General features: G+C 32.7%; 1 protein-coding gene across 49 annotated transcripts in view; it reads right to left on the minus strand.

Moving 5' to 3' along the window:
* Positions 1-19,612, minus strand: part of RIMS2 (regulating synaptic membrane exocytosis 2) — a 601,609-nt gene that overhangs the window by 166,278 nt on the left and 415,719 nt on the right. For 20 of the 49 annotated variants that reach the window (XM_060393832.1, XM_060393841.1, XM_060393848.1 and 17 more), the window contains 2 exons: positions 17,046-17,078; positions 369-469 (listed from right to left, as the gene is read on the minus strand). The exons of 11 other annotated variants lie outside the window; for them this stretch is intronic. In XM_060393832.1, the coding sequence (XP_060249815.1) occupies positions 369-469; positions 17,046-17,078 (134 nt within the window). The remainder of the gene's footprint in view (positions 1-368; positions 470-17,045; positions 17,079-19,612) is intronic. 18 more of the 49 variants (XM_027973139.3, XM_027973138.3, XM_060393843.1 and 15 more) reach the window with 1 other exon arrangement.

Genomic DNA, 19,612 nt, shown 5'->3' on the forward strand with positions numbered 1-19,612 from the left:
AAATAAAAAACTCTATATGTAGGAAAAACGTAAGATGAAAATAGAAGTTCTTCCTATACATTTTAGAGGGTGTTAGTGCCTTTTTAGGTTTTAGAAAATGAAAACTTCCAAAAGATTTGTTCTTCAGATCATTTAAGCGTTCCATTTCCTTAACCTCCTATATTATACAATGATTTTTTTCAAAAATTAAGGCAAATCTTTACCTAAAAGTTGGTATACAAACACATTATAAATTTTAGCATTTAATAATATCATGGGGCCATTGCACTATATGTTCGTTTCTGACTAATCTGCCTTCAGCAGTTTGAGAATCTAACGGTTTCATATGATTGATTATTTCACAACTTTTAAAAAGAAAAATGTCTTGCCTTTGCATGGTAATCTTGTTCCAGTCTGGGATCTGATCCGGCTACCTGTTTGTATTTGTTAATTTTCATTTGGCGATTTCTCTCCTCTATATCCATAGCACCTATCGAGTAGAAAAAAACCCATAAAATTAATGTTCAGTTCTTATTTCTTAGCCCTACTTACAGGATGTACCAAAAAAAAAAAAAAAAAAAGGTAGGCTGATATACCACTTTCACTCAAGGTAGTAGTACAAATTAAATGTCATATTATTTTTAAGATTTATTTAAGTATGCAGTTTGGTGAATAAAAGCAGGATTATTAAATATGTAAAATAATTAAATCTGAATAAAGTGTAAAAGGTTTTAAACAGAAGAGAACATATCTTCATTAGAGATAATACTTTCTGGTAAATGTATGTCCAGGAGAATATATTTGACAGCACATAAACATGACAACAGTAATTTTATAAGATTTTTGGTCTGTAATTAATGCATCAAGATTGAAATTATTTACTGGAAAGAGGTTGCAAGTCTAATAGTTTCAAACACGATTGTACAATTGCATTTTAAGTTATCAAAAAATCAGCCCATGTATCAAAGCAGGTTGTTCCAGCATCTACGTGAATGTAGCTATCGAGATCGTTTGAACATGGATTTTCTAGAACTAGAATGAAGAGGCACTTGGAGTAATACTCTTGAAAACAAACCATGCCAGTAAAGGCACAAAGTATTACTGAAATCATTTCAGGGGAAAAAAGAATGTGAGGAGAAAAATTGAGACGGTAAGCTTATTACAAGATGAGAATAATGCTGTCTGTAAAAGGTGCTTCCTCAAAACACATCAATTATAGATATCAAAAGGGTTTTTAAAAACTCTGGTTAGAATAAGAACTAAATTCAATGAACAAATCTTAGCAAATACGAAAAAGCAAACATGAGAAATGAAAAAAACATTTCTCATTAATATGCATAATGGAAAATAAAACCTCAATTGTATGCTACAAATCTACAAACTGGGAAAAATAATCATAGTTTAGTAGGTTCAAGTGGTTTTCTCCAATAAAATGTTGCCAGGTAAATTCACAAACACTGAGTCTAGGTAAGATTGTAAACACACACACACGTACTCCTTGCTTAAGATCATAACTTTAAAACTGTAGTAAAGACATATGGACCATATTGTGACTATTCAAAAATAGGCATTTTAATACTCATCCTGGAAAAAACCTCACTGTATATTTGATAATTGCAAGCAAAATTTTTAAGTAAAAATTGATAACTAAACTAACATCCAAAGGGAAGACAATGTTTCAAAAAGGATTAAGAAAATCTTGACTAAAAGAATGTACAGAGTTTAGATTACATGACCTCTAAGTAAAAGTGCAAATTGAAATCATCTAATCAGTTTGAGTCGAATTTTAATAATGATCTGAGTTATTCTGTGCCAAATTATAAAATGGGGAATAAAAATATATTAATATAAATTGAATGATACACAAAATGAAGTGAGTGCTTCCGTGATATGTGTTAAATATGGTCAGGTATAAATGTCTATTATTTATTAAAATACAATATTGAAATTGTTTGTACCTCAAGAGATAGTCTCAGATAAATATGTTTATTTCTCCAAAGTCAAGGGAATGAAAAAGCCATCCAAGCTTCAAAAATTGTGTGCTAAAAAAATACTAGCTAAAGTAAGTATCTGGAAAGGTTCTTTGAAGTTTTTTGACATTATAGTGGCAAAATAGTATTTTAACTATAAATAGCAACAATAGACAAGGCTTAAACACATTTTATACACATATATATAAATATATATATACACACACATATATATATACATACACATATACATATATGCATTTTCTAATATCAAGACTATTTTCTGGACATCAACCTCCTATGACACTACATTAAATTCTTCCTTCTTACTGGATAATTATGGGATATATACTGACAGGTGTTGGGAAGCTTTTTCTGTAAAGAGCTCAACAGTAAACATCTTAGACTTTGCAGACCATGAGGTCTCTGCTGCACCTCTGACACTGTAATATGAATGCAGATTTAGACAACATATATATTTTATATACACAAAATGTATGTGCGTATTCCAATAAAACTTTATTTACAAAATAGGCAATGGGCTGAATTTGGTCCATGGCCACAGCTTGCTGAACCCTGCATTGAAGCATTTTGGTAATTTTGCGATGAGGAGCTTTTTTCCTTAGTAATGGTTTGAAGATTTTGTAGAATCAGGTTTATGGAATATCATATACATTTAACAGATCACTGAGGGAATCTAAGAAGGATATTAATCTGTTTTTGCTAAAAGAAAACAAAGATGCAAATAGAGAGAGTAATACAAACATTTAAATACATCAACTAAATTCTAATCTCAAACAAATCTTTCCAATCATCGTCTGTATAGTCCTCAAATTGGAAAAATTCGTTGGAGTCTCTTTCCTTTTATTCCTTCTTTTCTGGCTAGGCTCTGGTATTTATTTATTTACATAATTTGTTTATTTTTACTTTGTTAAGAGTCTTAACCAATGAAATCTCAAGGGACCATCTTAGTGAATACACAGTAAACAAACTTGGGTAAATATACTTTTAACTTAAAATTCTCCCAGGAACCTAATCTGTAAGAAAAACAGTGCCTCTCTCCAATAGTATTTGAAGTCTTCCACTTCTTTTCTACATCTTTATCAAGCTATTTTCTTAAAGAAAACACTCCATAGATAATAATATCCTTAGAGAAGAAAGTATCCTGAATAAAGAGAACTACTGTATGGGATTCTTCATCAACAAGATAATTTTTTGTTGTTGTTCATTATCACTATGGAAAATAATCCAGAAATCATATTTTTAATACCAGTATTTTTTTTCAATCAAACTCTATTTTTTCTTTTTCCCATAAATGAAAAACCATATGAAGGAATCTATGCAAGTAGAGGAATTCTCAGCTGGAGCTAGTGGTAAAGAATCCATTTGCCAATGCAGGAGACATAAGAGACACTGGTTTGATCTCTGGGTTGGGAAGATCCCCTGGAGAGGGCATGGCAACCCACTCCAGTATTCTCGCCTGGAGAATCCCACATACAGAGGAACCTGGCTGGCTACAGTCCACGGGGCTGCAAAGAGTCAGACATGACTGAAGGACTTAGCACACATGCAAGTAGAAGAGTTGCTTACCATCCGGTTAGGGAATAGAATATGTAATTTCTCAACTTTAACTCTAATGTCCAAGGCTGTACTCTCCAAAGTACATTAAAAGTAAATTAAAGCTAAAAAGCAAAGTAGCTAAAAGTAAATTTTAGCTAAAAAAAAAAAAAAGTAAATTAAAGTGATAAGGCAGATTTTTCTCCATTTCCTTTCTCTCCTTCAAATCTACCCTAAAACTTGCATATACAAGGTCCTGAATATTCTGTAATAATGACTAATCATTTGATTGCAGGTATCTGACTTTCCCATCTATTATCAAGTAATATCTTGCTGAAATAGTCTCAAAAATACATTTTGGGAAAGGCTGGTTCATAAGTTTAGAAGGTAAATTTATCTAGTAATCATTGAGTCATATTCTTATATGTGAGGACACTATGCTTATTTACAGAAGATATCTTAGTGGTTCGATATGATTTTGTAATTTGAGTACACTAAAAAATTTAGTCATTATAATGTTCAATATCAAATCAAATATCAATATATTTTCAAATTATAACAAAAGTAGATTAAAAGGTTAACAAGACTATCAGTCTTCCTGGACAAACCCAATTCAACAAAAATTTGCATATGTTTCTATTTCTTAACAATTATTAAAGATGTTACACTGTAATATTCAAATTATCTCAAATTCTTGGTTATAAATTATTAAGTACACTAAGAAAATACTTCTTGTTTCAATGTCTTAATAATATAAGCCATCTAAGAAGCATACTTATTCTTAAACCAATAAACTAATTGTTGTGGTTACTTTTAACTTAAAAAGATTGTATTTGCCCAAAAAGTTAAGAAGTCATATTTATAATATTGGTATGGCAATTAAGTTTAAAAAGTTAAAGTTATAGGTGGATTTTGTAATCAGAGATGTACTGAATATGACCAGATTAACCAGCAGCAAGACAGTGGTTGCTTAGGTTTCTACACTTACAGTACCTCTTCAGTGATTTCTGTAAGTTAAGTGTTAGTCGCTCAGTTGTGCCTGACTCTTTGTGACCCCATGGACTGCAGCCCACCAGACTCCTCTGTCCATGAGATTTTCCAGGCAAGGATACTGGAGTGGGTTGCCATTTCCTTCTCCAGGGGATCTTCCCAACCCAGGGATTGAACCCAGGTCTCCTGCACTGCAGGCAAATTCTTTACCGACTGAGCTACAAGGGAAGCCCAGTGATTTCTGTAGTGCAGTGCAAACAATAGTTTAAAGTTTGCTTTTCCAAGTGTGCACACACACACACACACATACACACACAGCTGTTGGTGTCCCAAAGCAGCCTCACACATCATACTTCTCTGAAGTAAGGACACAAGTCTGGCAATAATGCAATTCATAATTAAGCTAAGTAGTGGTCAGAATATTGCAGGGCTGCTGACTCAGGGACTCATCATGTATTCTTAAATAAAATATTTAAATCTGGGGATCTTAAGAGGGAAAACTCTTTTAAGCCCAACAGCAAAGCTCAAAGAAAGAAAAGCCAAGAAAATAAATTAGAGAACCTATGATTACAACATCATAGAAGTCTGTGCTGTGCTGTACTAAGTCACTTTAGGGATGTCTGACTCTTTGTGACCCTATGAACTATAGTCTGCCAAGCTCCTCTGCCCATGGGATTCTCCAGGCAAGAATACTGGAGTGGGTTGCCATGTCCTCCTCCAGGGGATCTTCTGACCCAGGGACTGAACCTGCATCTCTTATGTCTCCTGCTTTGGCAGGCAGGTTCTTTTTTTTTTTCCGATTTTCAATTCATATTTTATTATGAGGCATTAAAATCTGGTTAGGAATAAATGAAATCAATAAGGAAGAAGGGAAGCAAAAAATGAAATACAAACAGAAACAAAGAAGGGCAGGCAGGTTCTTTACCACTAGCTCCACCTGGAAAACCCCATGGAAGTCAAAGACCATGTAAATACCAGGAGTGTGGAAGAGGAACAACCGAACAAAAGCAGGTTACAGACAGCAATGAGGACAGTGATAGAAATAACACATTTCAAATGAACAAAGTGAAAAAGGCCAAATTCATGGACTCTCTAAATGCTGCAATTACCATTTAGGCATGTACCAAATTGAGAGCAATACAAAAAGATATAATCAGTGCGGGCAGCTGTTTTCTCACTCTGAGGTAACAATGACACAAGAAAAAGCTCAGCTATTTGCGCATTTATTTTCTAGATTCAGTAGGCAGACTATAAAAACAGCTCACTGATGTTTTTCAAAAGTCAGAGGAGTAAGAATAGAAATTGTTAAAATGACTCATGAGATAAATAAGAGTATGTAATATTTTGTCATGCTATAATTTTTTTTCAAAGGAGGTGCAATTCAAAAAGATAGTATTCTCTTCAATTGTATTGAATATTTTAAGTACTTTTTCAATAATCTAGTAATAGAAAAAATACTTTTCAGATTGATAGTAATAAACTAGCTGTTGACAAAAAAATCCATGGTCATTTATATGAGTGTTTTCCAAAGTACCTTATGTATAAATATTAAAAGCAAGCTGCTTAAATTTTTGAACCTGAAATTTCACTTCCCAGGATCTTTCTTAAAGAAATAAATCAATGTACATACATCTTCAATGCACTATTATTTGATAATTTTAAAGACTGGGGAAAAGAAACTTCAAATGTTCAAAATAGGGGAATAAGTACATGCCTTTATGGCATGTCTACAGAATATTATACAGTCACAAAAAATTATGTGAATAGTGTGTACATCCATTCACCTGTATAAATTATATTAAAGATATTATAAAATATTAAATGACGGATATTGTACTATAGTTAGTAATTTTAAAAAAACACATACTCATAAAAATATATAGGCACATAACTGATACAAAAGACAAAGAGATGGAGTGAAAAAGATGTAAGATTTACACATCAGAGTAGTTATCAGTTATCACTGGTTATCAGAAGTTAGTGTAAGTGCTTTTGGCTTATTTGTGTTAATATATAGTTTATGAAGTACCCACAATGATCATACAATATACAGAAAAAAATTATTAAAACCACACAAAATATAATATTTATGTGAACAAAGACAAATTATTCAGTTTGAAAATATTTTGTCATGATTTGATAAAGTCTTTTGGAAATAATTTTTAAAATGCAAATGTGCAATCATTAATTATTTATCTTAGGGACATACACTCTTGTTAAATACAAGTATGTGGGTATACTGATAAAAAGTGGTACAAAATAAGAAAGACTTCCAAATGTAATAAAGTGCACATCTTTCCAATTTTTATGTATATTAATACAAAAAGTGATTTGGCATGTTCTCAAATTTTCCATGTTTTTTTCAAGTGTAGGACCTAAGAAACTGCAACAAAAACTTAAGTTCACTTTAAAATGATTTCTTCATAATCACTTGCTGTAATGAATTTTCTCACTTTTTAGATTAAAACATTTATACTAGAGCCACATAAAAAGTATACTTTTATTAGCCAAATTATTTATTAAAATAAATGTAATGCAGAGAATTAAATATTGGAACAAGTTAAACTGAGAAAAGATTTGGAAATAAATACTGTGAAAAAATTATAAATTATGTACCAAATTATTCTGTACTAGTACTGGGGCAAATGGAAGCATTTCATTTTGAAGTATAAACAAACATAATCTTAACTATACAACTAAGACACATGAGTTTTAAGAAATAGTTCCAAGTCAATCAATTTTGAGGATTTCTCTACTGTTGTCACTAGGAAATAACACATTTGCAATGAAAGAAAGTATGATTTGGTTTCGCTTATATTGCATTTACTTATAAAATGATCTTGGCTCCTAGAAATGAAGGAAAACTGAACTTCATAAGTGCCTAAAAGTAACATGTGGAATTAAATGAAACATAAGAATCCTAGAAACTTATACAACTGTTGTTCTACTGTGAGGTTCATAGTTATGGGCTATCGTCTCTTGAATTATGTTCTCAACTTTAAAGATCTCTGTTAGATATTTAGGTTACCTGTTACTCTGTGTATCTGTATGCTGTATTAACTGTCTATCATATTCATTAAATGATACTTCAGAGGAGATGCTATAGACAAATTTCAAAGACTCCTTTCACTGTAGTCAAAAGAAACTGACATTCAAACTACTTTAGGACATATGTGATAAGGAGTGGTCTAGTGATCTCAGGAAATACAGTATGTCTATTTCCAACATCTAAATTCAGTGAACAGACTTACTGAGATTTTATTATTCAGAGGACTTGGATTTTAGCACCATTTTATATTTCAATGTGTAAAATCAGGATGTACTTGGAATCAGGGTAGATCAGGGTTTTGACCATGTAGAGTTCAGTGAAGGTAATCACCACAGTGTTGATAAGGCTTGGAACTACCCAGAGTTAGGGTAACGAGTATGTTTGTGTTATATGGGATTCAAGAAAATCTTAAAAACAGCACTAGTTTAAAAGGTAAGAGCCAAGGCTAGGGTTCAAGTCTTAATTTCTCAAGCCCTATAACTGTCAGCACTTCATTTCACCTTTCTAGGGATAAAGTTCACCGTCTGTAAAATAAATAATTTTGGATCAGATAGTCTTTACGATCCTTTCAGCTATATAACTCTCTGATTGGTTAATTCTGAAGTCAAATAATGTTTAAGTGCTTGTTTTTTTATATTGTAATACCTATTTCATCAATGTAGAAAATGTAAAGTGTTCTAAAAATTCTTGCTCTCTTTGCCCTGGCATTGCATTCATTAAAATTTCCTTTAATGAATGTTTGTGTGTGTGTGTGTGTGTGTGTGTGTGTGTGTGTGTGTGTGCATAGCAGCAGGGAGAGGAATGAGATGAAAGAATAAAGGAGGGAAGGAGAAAGGCAAAAAGAGGGGGAGGGAGGGAGGCTGGGAAAGAGAGACAGAATTGAAAAGCTCATTAAACCAAAAATTTTGTACAGAAAAAAAAAAGATCATAAGGGCAATCTAATCTAGAAGCATCTTTCAGACTAGCTAAAATGTAACATTTTCTACAGTGTACACTGACATGTTTAGGGGGAAATGTTAGTAATCTAATAACTTAGTTACTTTAAACTTGTTAGTCAATTCCTTTATCTTTGAGAACACAAGATATATTTTAGAGGATAAACTAAATTTTAAAATGTAAGTCCCTCAAAGAAGGAATGTAATGATTATCATTACAATTGCTTTTAACAAAAAGTGTAATAACCACTGATAAATGATAAAAACATGAGTCATATTCATCAGGTTAATAAGGTATACCTTATACGTGTTAAGCTCTTTGGAATGTTCTGACTTTTCATTATAGCTAAAATCTACATTATAGATAAGATAATCCACAGGGTAGTGAAGTCATAACCTTACCATGAGTATGTCTTATCTCCATCTTACTGTGTTTTGGTATGACATAATTATCATAGACCACGCTGTGTCTGACATCTGGAGCCTAATTAACATATCCTTAAAATATACTTCAACTACATCCATTCACGTATATCAAAGGATAGCACAGAAGGCTTGAAAGGAGTATAATAAAGAAATTTAAATGCATCTTTACATTTGTTTGCTTAGAAACATATAGAAATTTAAATATACTTAGAAATACTGTGTTAATTTGAAAATCATAAATATATAAAAATATCCATCATATAAAAACTGGGATAAGACCTATGCTGGAAAAGAGAGCTACGTAATTTTTCTTATGTATATTAGTTTGGAAATTAATAACACCTAAATCTACGTGCCCTTGATTGAATATTTAGATATGTAGATTTTAAATAGTACTCATGCTTGGACATCAAGCTTTACTTCTTTCTCCAAAGGTGCTAATAATGATTATTATTGGTCAATGGTGCAAGAATGACTATACAGAGTAATATCACACAGTATTCAAAGAAATGTATCTTAAATGCCTTCATGAATAGGGACATTTTATGAAATATTCCTATTTAGTACTGAGAAGAAAGAAAATTAAAGTTAGGTGAGATCACTCTCAGAAAGAATGAAGAGGCACCGTAGAGATTAACATATGTTAGAGACTAAATTGAATTTCATTCAACTTTTCAAATTACACATGGGAATATCAGTTGCACTGAGGATCCTAAATAAAACTGCAAACTGGATTTGGTTGGTCTCCACTGACATTAGGTTTCCCTTCCTCAACCCTCTTCCTGCTCTCTTCTTCCTAGACCTCTAGCCTTGTTCTTTCATGTTGTTCTCTGGACAGTACCCCCCACCCCACTTCCCTTCATTCTCTACTTTGTCACCAATAAAGCCCCCATTTCCCGAGAATGAAGACATGGACTCTGGCACCAAATCTGAACGCTTCTGCTTAAATTCCAGATTCAAATGATTAAGAGTAAGTTATTTAATAGATTTATACCTGAATTTTTCAGTTTATCTACTAGAAATAAAAATAGTACCTACAAAGCATGGGAAACTCAGTTATGGATTAAAATAACTTATACCACAGTGACTGATTACTGAGTCCTACTTTTGCAACTATGCCAAGTCCAAACCCTCCCAATCCCCTTGTCTGAGCTAGTTTTTATACTGGGTCTCCCAAGAGTAAAATCTGCAGTATGTGGAATTAACTTCCTAGGCATCAGTTATTCATTACCACGGGACTCATCAAATCTAGTATACAAACAATGGATTTTTATATGATGTGAGCATTTGTGCTTGTACAAGTGAGCCTTATATATTTGAGCTGTCAAGTTGGACTACCCAAATATAGAGTTTCTTACTGTCTCCAACACTGAGTCAAATGCAGCATTATTTGGTTACTGCTTGTTTCCTCTTATTTCATGATGACTTTACTCAAAGAAATACTTCATTGAATACTGTAGTTAAGATAAGTCTAATATTGTCAAACTTAGGTCTCAAAAGTTCCCTCAAAGGTCATATTTGCCAAATTCAGTGATCACTCCTCAGCATCATTCTCCTGGGCTCACTGCAGCCCTTGGTGTTACTACACTATACTACGCTATTCTTGATATTCTCTCCATCAGTTTGGCTCCACATTTTTCTGATACTCTTGTTCACTCTTTCTCAGATGACGTTGTTAGCTCATCTTTTTCAGCCCATCATTGACATAAATGCATTTCCTAAAGTGTTACTATAACTTTCTTTTTTATTCATACTTGAGTGATTTTGTCTAAATCCATAGTTTCAACCGTCACTTCAGTTATGAGTATTCCTCCCTTTAGTTCCTACCTTCCCTGTAACCCAAGGCTCACATTTTCGATGTTTTCTAAATACACCTAAAACCACCTTCAGCACCTAAAACACAGTTTGTCCAAAACAAGTTAAAGTTACTTCTCATGTCTGCTCTCCCTTTAGTTATCAATACATGTCTAAAATACCCAGACTCTACTTGCTGACTGCCTTGCTTGTACTTCATCTTTCTTGGTTAACTGATTATTGCATTGGACACAAAGCTTTATTCCTTCCTCTGTCTCCCAGCTCATCCACTGTAGTCATCTCTTCTCTCTGAAGTCATAGGTCAACCTTGTCCATTAACATGGCCTGTTTTGGGAGGGAACTTGTCTCTTAATTGCTTGAGATGTGTTAGATAAAGTAAAAATTTTTGATTAGCATATATTTGGTAGTATTTGAGTAATTTATTAAGATTCATTTAAATTTTGTATATTTGCAATAATTTAAAAAGTCAGATGCATGGAGGCATAATTTACAAAAATTAATATTCACACTATGTAGGTACAAAAGTATATGACATTTGATACGTGTATATAGTCATGCAGCCTCGCCACAATCAAGCTACAGAGTGTATCTGTTACCCTAAAAAGTTCCCTGGTGTTGCTGTGTCATCAGTCCTCCCCCTGCCAGCCCAGATAACCACTGATCAGATTTCAAACTAAGCTTATAATTTTAGACTAACCTTATAATTTTTCTCCAATAGTTTTTGGACTAAAATTTTATTTGATCAAGGCACAGAAAATGCAATATAACAATGCTTTTAAAAATAACAGTTAAAATTGTGTCCTCTAGAACTTGACACTTAATGTTCTGGCACAATTAAGTTCTTAACAATGACAGCAATACTCGGTACGTGCTAGGAATTGTGCTAACAGCTTTACATGTGTTTTAATCATGTACAGCTAGGAGACTGAACCAGTCAATTTTGAAGGAAATCAACCCTGAATATTCATTGGAAGGACTGATGCTGAAGCTGAAGCTCCAATACTTTGGCCACCTGATGTGAACAGCCGACTCACTGGAAAAGACCCTGCTGCTGGGAGAGATTGAAGGCAGGAGGAGAAGGGGGTGAAAAGAGGGTGAGATGGTTGGATGGCATCACTGACTCAATGGGCATGAGTTTGAGCAAACTCAGGGAGATGGTGAAGGGCAGGGAGGCCTGGGGTGCTGCAGTTCACTGTCTCAAAGAGTCGGACACGACTTAGCAACTGAACAACAATTAGCACAGCAGTTTTTGGTAGGACTTTTTTTTTTAATTAGAAAATTTGTAAGGTGACTGATATTGGTCTGTTTTATAAAGCTTATAATCTGAAATATTTAGTCCTGAAATGACTCTCTCTCTCTTTCAGCACACCACTCTCAGGTCTTTTTAATTCTTTTCTCTTTGCCCAATGTTCTTCCTTTAAAAACACCTCCTTTTTCTTTTCTAGCAACATCTCCTCTTGGCTAATTTTCTTTTTTGGCAATGCTTCTTCAGGCTATTTCCCTACGAGCCAACCTTAGACTGTGATATGGTAATTTTTATCTGTAATCTTCTTTTTAGAGATTCCTTCTGGTTCTCTTTCCTATACTTTGAATTGGCCTATCAACCTCCTTTACATTCAGCATGACCTTAACACCTATGACCAGGTTCTTCCTGTCAGCTGTGTTACATAATTGATTAACCCAATTGTTGCTGTTCAGTTGTTAAGTCATGTCTGACTCTTTGAGACCCCTTAGACTGCAGCACACCAGGCTTCCCTGTCCATCACCAACTCCCGGAGTGTGCTCAAATTCAGGTCCATTGAGTTGGTGATGCTAACCATCTCCAATATTTCTATTTATTGTCATTTTGCTGTCCATTAAACTTTGGCTTTCCCATTATCAGTTCCCTTCCTCATCCCTCCCCTCATTTCCCATACCCCAGCCCTCAACATTTGAAGCAGACTGATAAAAGAAACTATTATCTGTCAAGTAGCATTCTTCTCTCCAGTTAAACTATAACCTAATTTACATTCCCTTGGGAATTATCTCTTAATATATTCATGCTAACTTATTCTCTTTCATATGAAATCTATTTACTGCTCATAACAATCCATTTATATTACAATATTTTTATAAATATTAAACATACAACTTTAAGTAAGCAAAGAGGAAGAAAGTTATCTGAATATATGCCTTTTTTCAAAGGTCAAAATTTATGAAAATTTTAAGGCTTTTGGTTTATACTGAAAAAAGCTGCTTTTTAGGAAGATTATGTTAAACTATGCTACCACTCTTTTACCACACTCTCCCTAGTGGTTATGAAAGAAATAAAACATTTTTATATATTTTTTGATCAATGAATTTCCTGTTTAGTAAAATTTCTGTGTATGTCTTTTGCCCATTTTTCTATTAGAGCTTTTTGGAATATACAATTTATATTACAATAGATACTATTTGTTTCAAAGTGATTCAGATGTTAAGGCTCTTAATACTGAGTTGCTGCAAATATGTTTCACAATTTGTTGTCTGCCTTTTAATTTGTTTATGCTGATTTTGATATTTGAAGTTAATACCTGACACATTTTAGTCAGATCTCTCTTTTTAAATTTTTTCATTGCTTTTATTCTTAGAAAGCATTCTCCCCTCCAGAGAGAAACTCTTTATGCTTTCATCAAACATAATTAACTCCTTAATCACATGCAGTTCAGAACCTATATGGGTTCAATGTCCTTGTTGTTTCAATCCAACTCTCTTGCCTCAGAAATTATAAACTTCATTTCTGGTATAGCAGCCCTGATGTGCAAGTTTTTATGACAACAAGCTCCTAAAGCGGTAGCCACAAACTAGTAATAAGACATCCGCAACGAATATAACAAGAAGAATTAATGCTATCATTCTATCATATCATAGAAAGAATGTCTACACATCAAAATGCATGGGCTTCAATACAGTTGATCTAAAATAAAAAGTGCTTTTTAATATGTTATATAATAACAAAATAACGGTTTCATTTATATAGTACTTACTATGTAACAGACAGTTTTTAGGTGCTTTACATAGTATATATTAACTAATTTCATCATTATGAAAGCACTTTGACATAGTGATGTTCTTATCTCCATTTTATAGGTGAGGTATCTGATAGCAACTTTCTCAGGATCACACATCAAATAAGTGGTGAAACTGATCAGGCAGTCTAGTACCACAGTCTTTGCTCTAGTACTGCTTCTCAGACTATTTCTTAAAGGAACACTATTTCCCCCAATATCAATATTTTTATGAAAGAGAATTAAAGTGAGCAAAATTTACTGGTCTAGGCAAAATTGAATATCATAGTATCAACAGTGCATGAAAACTATTTTGAAAATTTAGCAGTAACATCTTACAATCAGGATTAAGTTCTAAACTTAAAAACAATGCATTCTAACACCCCATTTAAAATATGAAACAGCTGAAACCCAAAGACATTAAATTATGTGTCTGTAATCACAGCTTACTAGCAAGAATAAGACTAAAGCTAGATCTCTTGTCTTCTATCTAATAATCTTTCCAGTTTCTTCCACACCACCCACACAAGGAAGAAATGTTCAAGATCATGTTTATCCCATGTTTGGGTATTTTTGTTTCGAGCTCCAGGAACTTTCCTAACTCTATTACCTTATAGTTGAATATTTATAGGCATTAAAGAACTAAGTCTAAGTATTATACTCTATCAGTAGTAGTTTTCATACATGATGTGATGTTTTTATATATGTCCATATACATATATTTCATTCAAGACTTTTTGGTTAAAAATCACAATGCTGCTGCTGCTAAGTTGCTTCAGTCGTGTCCTACTCTGTGTGACCCCATAGATGGTAGCCCCCCAGGCTCCCCCATCCCTGGGATTCTCCAGGCAAGAACACAGGAGTGGGTTGCCATTTCCTTCCTCAATGCAGAAAAGTGAAAATGAAGTCGCTAGTCATGTCCGACCCTTAGCGACCCCATGGACTGCAGCCTACCAGGCTCCTCCGCCCATGGGATTTTCCAGTCAAGAGTACTGGAGTGGGCTGCCATTGCCTTCTCTGAAAAATCACAATATTGCTTAATAAAATGTTAAGCTTAAACTTATATAAAATATTTCTCAAAGTTACTGTGTCTCTCATAGCATCTGAGCTATCTAACACAGTACTGAAACAGAGCTGACATCATGTGCCTCATTATGAACTGAGTGATTTACATTTTCTGTAAAATTTCATTGTAGTAACTAGAGTTACATTTTCCCATGACTAATCAATCTCGTAAAAAATTTTTTTCCCATGCCTTGTGGCTTTCATGATCTTAGGTCCTCCACTAGGGACTGAACTTGCGCCCTTGTCAGTTAAAGTGCGGAGTCTTAACTACTGGACTGCCAGGGAACTCCCCATGATTGAGCAATCTTGAGTGCCTGTGTCTTAGATTTTTGTTAATAATATTATGTCCATTAAATACAGAATGTAACCAAAAACGGAAAATATCTACATAATGGATAAAATATATTAAAAAAATGATTGGTAATAAATTGAAAACGGGGAAATTTCAAAAACAGTTTATATGTACATTTAGATGTAAACACATATACACTTATGTCAAACTTCCCCTACAATGAATGTTACTACTCTACCATTTTAGGATACAACACAAGTAGAACAAAATGTCACATGTAAGCTCACAGCACTGAAAATATGGTACATATGCCAAGCAAACATAATAAAAATTGAAGAGTAAATTTGAAAAAATACATACCAATGAACAATATTCCAGAATAATCAGATAAACAAAACAAAAAAGGAACCATTTTCATGCTAAGAATACTATAATTGAAATCATTTAGCTCAGGCTTCTCTCCAGAGCTCCAGACCCATATATCCAAACACAGATATTAGATGAATATTCCAGAGAAACCTCAAACTAACCCATCCCCAAACTGAACTCTTTATTTTGCACCCTAAACTTTTGTTCAATTCATATTCCCTATAACATAAACTATACCATCACCTATCCAAAGATTATTCTTACTTTTTTCTTTTCCTTACAACAATAATGTCCAATTGATAACTAAGTCTTATAGATTCTACATCTTTAAATAACTTCTAATGAATCAACTGCCTCTACTGATACCTTAATTCAGCCAATTTTGATCTCTCAACTGATTTATGCAATATCCTCATAAATGGTATTTCTGCTTATATAGTTCCAGTGCACTTTTTACCAAGCTTCCAGGTAGTCTTTCTAGAAGCAAATATCTGATTGTGTCCCTCTCTTGCTTTATATGCTTCAATAACTTACACAAACTTCAGAAACCCTCCCTGGCCTACTTTTGTCTAAACAAATCTGAAACCATTCCGCCATACTGTTTCCTCTGCCTGATATATTCTGTACACATTAAGGTCAACATATTCCTAGCTTTCAATATTCATTCAACTCAAGGATCATTGCTTCCATGAAGCTTTTCTTGAACTACTACCCACACTTCTCAGGGGGAAATGATAACACTATCCTTTGTGATTCCACTTTAGTCTACATATACATATAAATTGTATGTATATATTTCTTATAGCACCTATAATACTATTGCGCTTATTTGTTAGACTCATACTAGAAAAAGTCCACAAGGAAAGGGGCTATTTTGTGCACCCTGTGATTTCCAGCACCTGGAACAGTACCACACAGCGAGTACTCAATAAATGAGTGTTGAATAAATGTTTACTTCTTTCATGAAACTTTGTCTGGCCGTCTATTCGAATCAAATTTTATTTGACTTTATACCTTTGTAGAACATACTGTTGAGTCATCCATTTTAGCACATCAACATAGCATGTTACCCACATATTTTAACTCCTCTGTGATACTGACAGCTTGTTTATGGCATGTATTAGGTCTTTAATAATTTTCCATGTTCTAACACACTGCTGAACTCAAGACAGAAGTAAAATACTTTTAGAATTATGTATTAAAAAGTTAAAAATAAGTTTTAAGCCTAAAACAAACTGAAGTATGATTAATTTGTTAATTTAACCTACCTGACTATACATAAGCATACATATATTTGAATCTGGAGTTAGTTACCCAGTTATGGAAAAAATGTATATATATACTTCTATGACATAAAATTAATCATTTTCTTTTTATTCATCTAATTGGAGCAGTTGCTGCTAAAAGTTGAATATACAACTACCTAAAATAAAAATGCCTGCAGATTTAACATTTTGTTAATATAGGAAAAGAATGAAAAATTAGAAGATAAGTAAAATATAGTAAAAAAATTTTTTTTAAGATAAGTTAGATAAATGAAAAATAACAAAGAAAACAGTAGAAGAGACAGACCTGCATGTCTTCTCCTTGTGGCGTCCACTTCTTCTGTGATCACATCGTGTAATGGACAGACATAGACAAAGGAGATGGGTGTGAGTGGATGTGCTCAAAAGGCAAAAAGTGACACTGAAGGGAAGGGCCTCAAATCATTTTGAGAAAGAATCCTGTGCACAGTTGCAGGGAAGATATAATCAAATACATACCATATTAAAAGAAAAAAAAATACGGAAGAACTGATGGTGAACTGGTTAAGCTACTAAGGATTAGCAGAATCAGAAAAGTAAAGTTAGTATAGAAATAAAGAGGATTCAAATGTTTACAATTATTTATGGACAGCCAATCCTGAACAGTGATGCTGAAGAAAGATATCATTAGTAAAATCAACAGTACTTGTAAGACCATATTGTTTAAGACATTACTAAGTCCATTTCAGATCTCTGAAAATGCTTTTAGAATTTTTAGTTATCATTGAAAGGAAATGATTTAATTGAATAATCTTCAAAAAGAGCAATAAAAATAGTTTATTTCTATGCCCTTCAAGTTTCCTTAATTTGTCAGTACATATATGAAAATAAAGTATGACCATTAGGCCAATAATTCACAATACTTCAGTACAACAACATATTATTATAAAAATATCCTAGAGTAACAAATATAATAAAACTCATTATAAAAGACTAGCTGAAATAAAAGACTTTATTTAAATGTTAATAATTCAAGTTAATATTCAATTAAGATAGATTTTATTTGATCATACTCCCTTATAAGGCTTATTTATTCAGAAAATTCTTACAGACATCACAGAACAGATCATTGATGTTCGCACAGAAATTTGCCCATTCAAATCCAACACCTCCTATAGCAAATACAGCACGTGTTTAGGAAACACTTCTTTATCCATTGATAGTGGAAAAGTTCAGAAGACATTTTATATAGCGTTGAAGCAGGAAATGTATGGTAAACTGAGCATTCTAAGAAAAATTTTTTTCAAAGATATTAAAGAGTTAGTATTTGTATGACTGATACAGATAAACATTGTAACACAAAATCAAAATGGCCTATCTTAATTACTTTCTTAGCTTCAAATCAGGTGACACAAATTCTTAAATCAAAATACCACACTCATTTCTGCAATACTTGTATCATGGTTTTTGAGTGATTTATAGAAAAACATGATTTATCAAAATATATTTAGAATATTGATATACTGAAATTATAACTCTTTAGAGAAAGCATTCCTATAACAAATTTATCTCTTTCTGAATAGTGAGAAAATGAAAATTTTCCACTAGGAAAGAAGTACTGAGGTAACCAAAGCTTTACATTTTAAGAGAGAAGAGAAATTCTGGTATGAATTCTAGAGATCTGAAAAAAAATTACACATTTTGAAACGTAAATGTCATTTTGATTACTATGCAAGTATACTTTTGACCCAATCAAAAGTAGACAGTAAATCTCATCACAATTATAATACAAACTAGACTTTGCCAATAGGATCGACCACTAGAAAAGTATTATCCTCTGAAATACACTCATAAATTAACATCCTATATACCATATTTTCTTTTGCATCCCAGTCCACCCATTTCTCAAAGTAGATAAAATAGGAAAATATGAGCTATATTAGTACAATAGGTTAATGCTGAGATATATTAATACCATATTTTGCATCATTTCCTATAGTAAAAACTTCCCTACATACATATTTACCACACTACTAAAGCAGCTTCCACACACGTTAAAATGAAATTAGTATGAATTGGACAAAATAACCACCTAAGTATATTCAACCTCTAAGAAAATATTTTATTATTTTTCAGAAAACATAAAAGCAACATAAATAAGTGGAGCTTCTTTTGGTACCTAGCATTTTCCTGTATTTTGAGTATTTTATAATGGCATTAAAGCAATATTTCTCATGTTGTATGGATTCAAAACATTCAAAATTCTTTCTAACCCATTTATTAATTTATTATAGAGAATAACTGAAGCACACAGACTTTGAGTGACTTACCCAAGGTCATAAAATAAGCTCAAGGCCACAACCAGAAATAGAACACAGGTCTCCTGATTACAGATCAATTTTCTTTCTACTAGATGCTATATGACCCAATAAAAACGTGAAATAAAAAGTCAATTAAGAAAAAATAAACTTTTTTCATGGTAACACCTGAACTGGATATTTTATTATATAGTATTAACTAGACACTTTAAAAAAGAGGTACATGGTACAACTAACTATGCAAGTAATTCACCAATGCTTTTTACTCTTGTGAAGAATATGGTAATACTTAGCACCAACAATTTAATTGTTTTGAGAAAATACTACAAAATTTATACTGTAGAAAAGGATGAAAATGAAAGATTTTAACAATGACCTCACTATGAACTGAAAGTGCCTATTAAATCATTTTTCCATTACTTATGTCAACATGATCACTTAATAAATAGATCTTAATCTTACATAAAAATCACTTAACTTTAATTGGAAGATCGAATATCAATTTAAATCATAAAATTTCAATGAACAGCTTTCAGTTATACCGAATATATTTTTTAAATGTTTGGCTTTCCTGTCT

The sequence above is a fragment of the Ovis aries genome, chromosome 9 (assembly GCF_016772045.2).
Source record: "Ovis aries strain OAR_USU_Benz2616 breed Rambouillet chromosome 9, ARS-UI_Ramb_v3.0, whole genome shotgun sequence".
In the NCBI taxonomy this organism is placed as follows: Eukaryota; Metazoa; Chordata; class Mammalia; order Artiodactyla; family Bovidae; genus Ovis; species Ovis aries.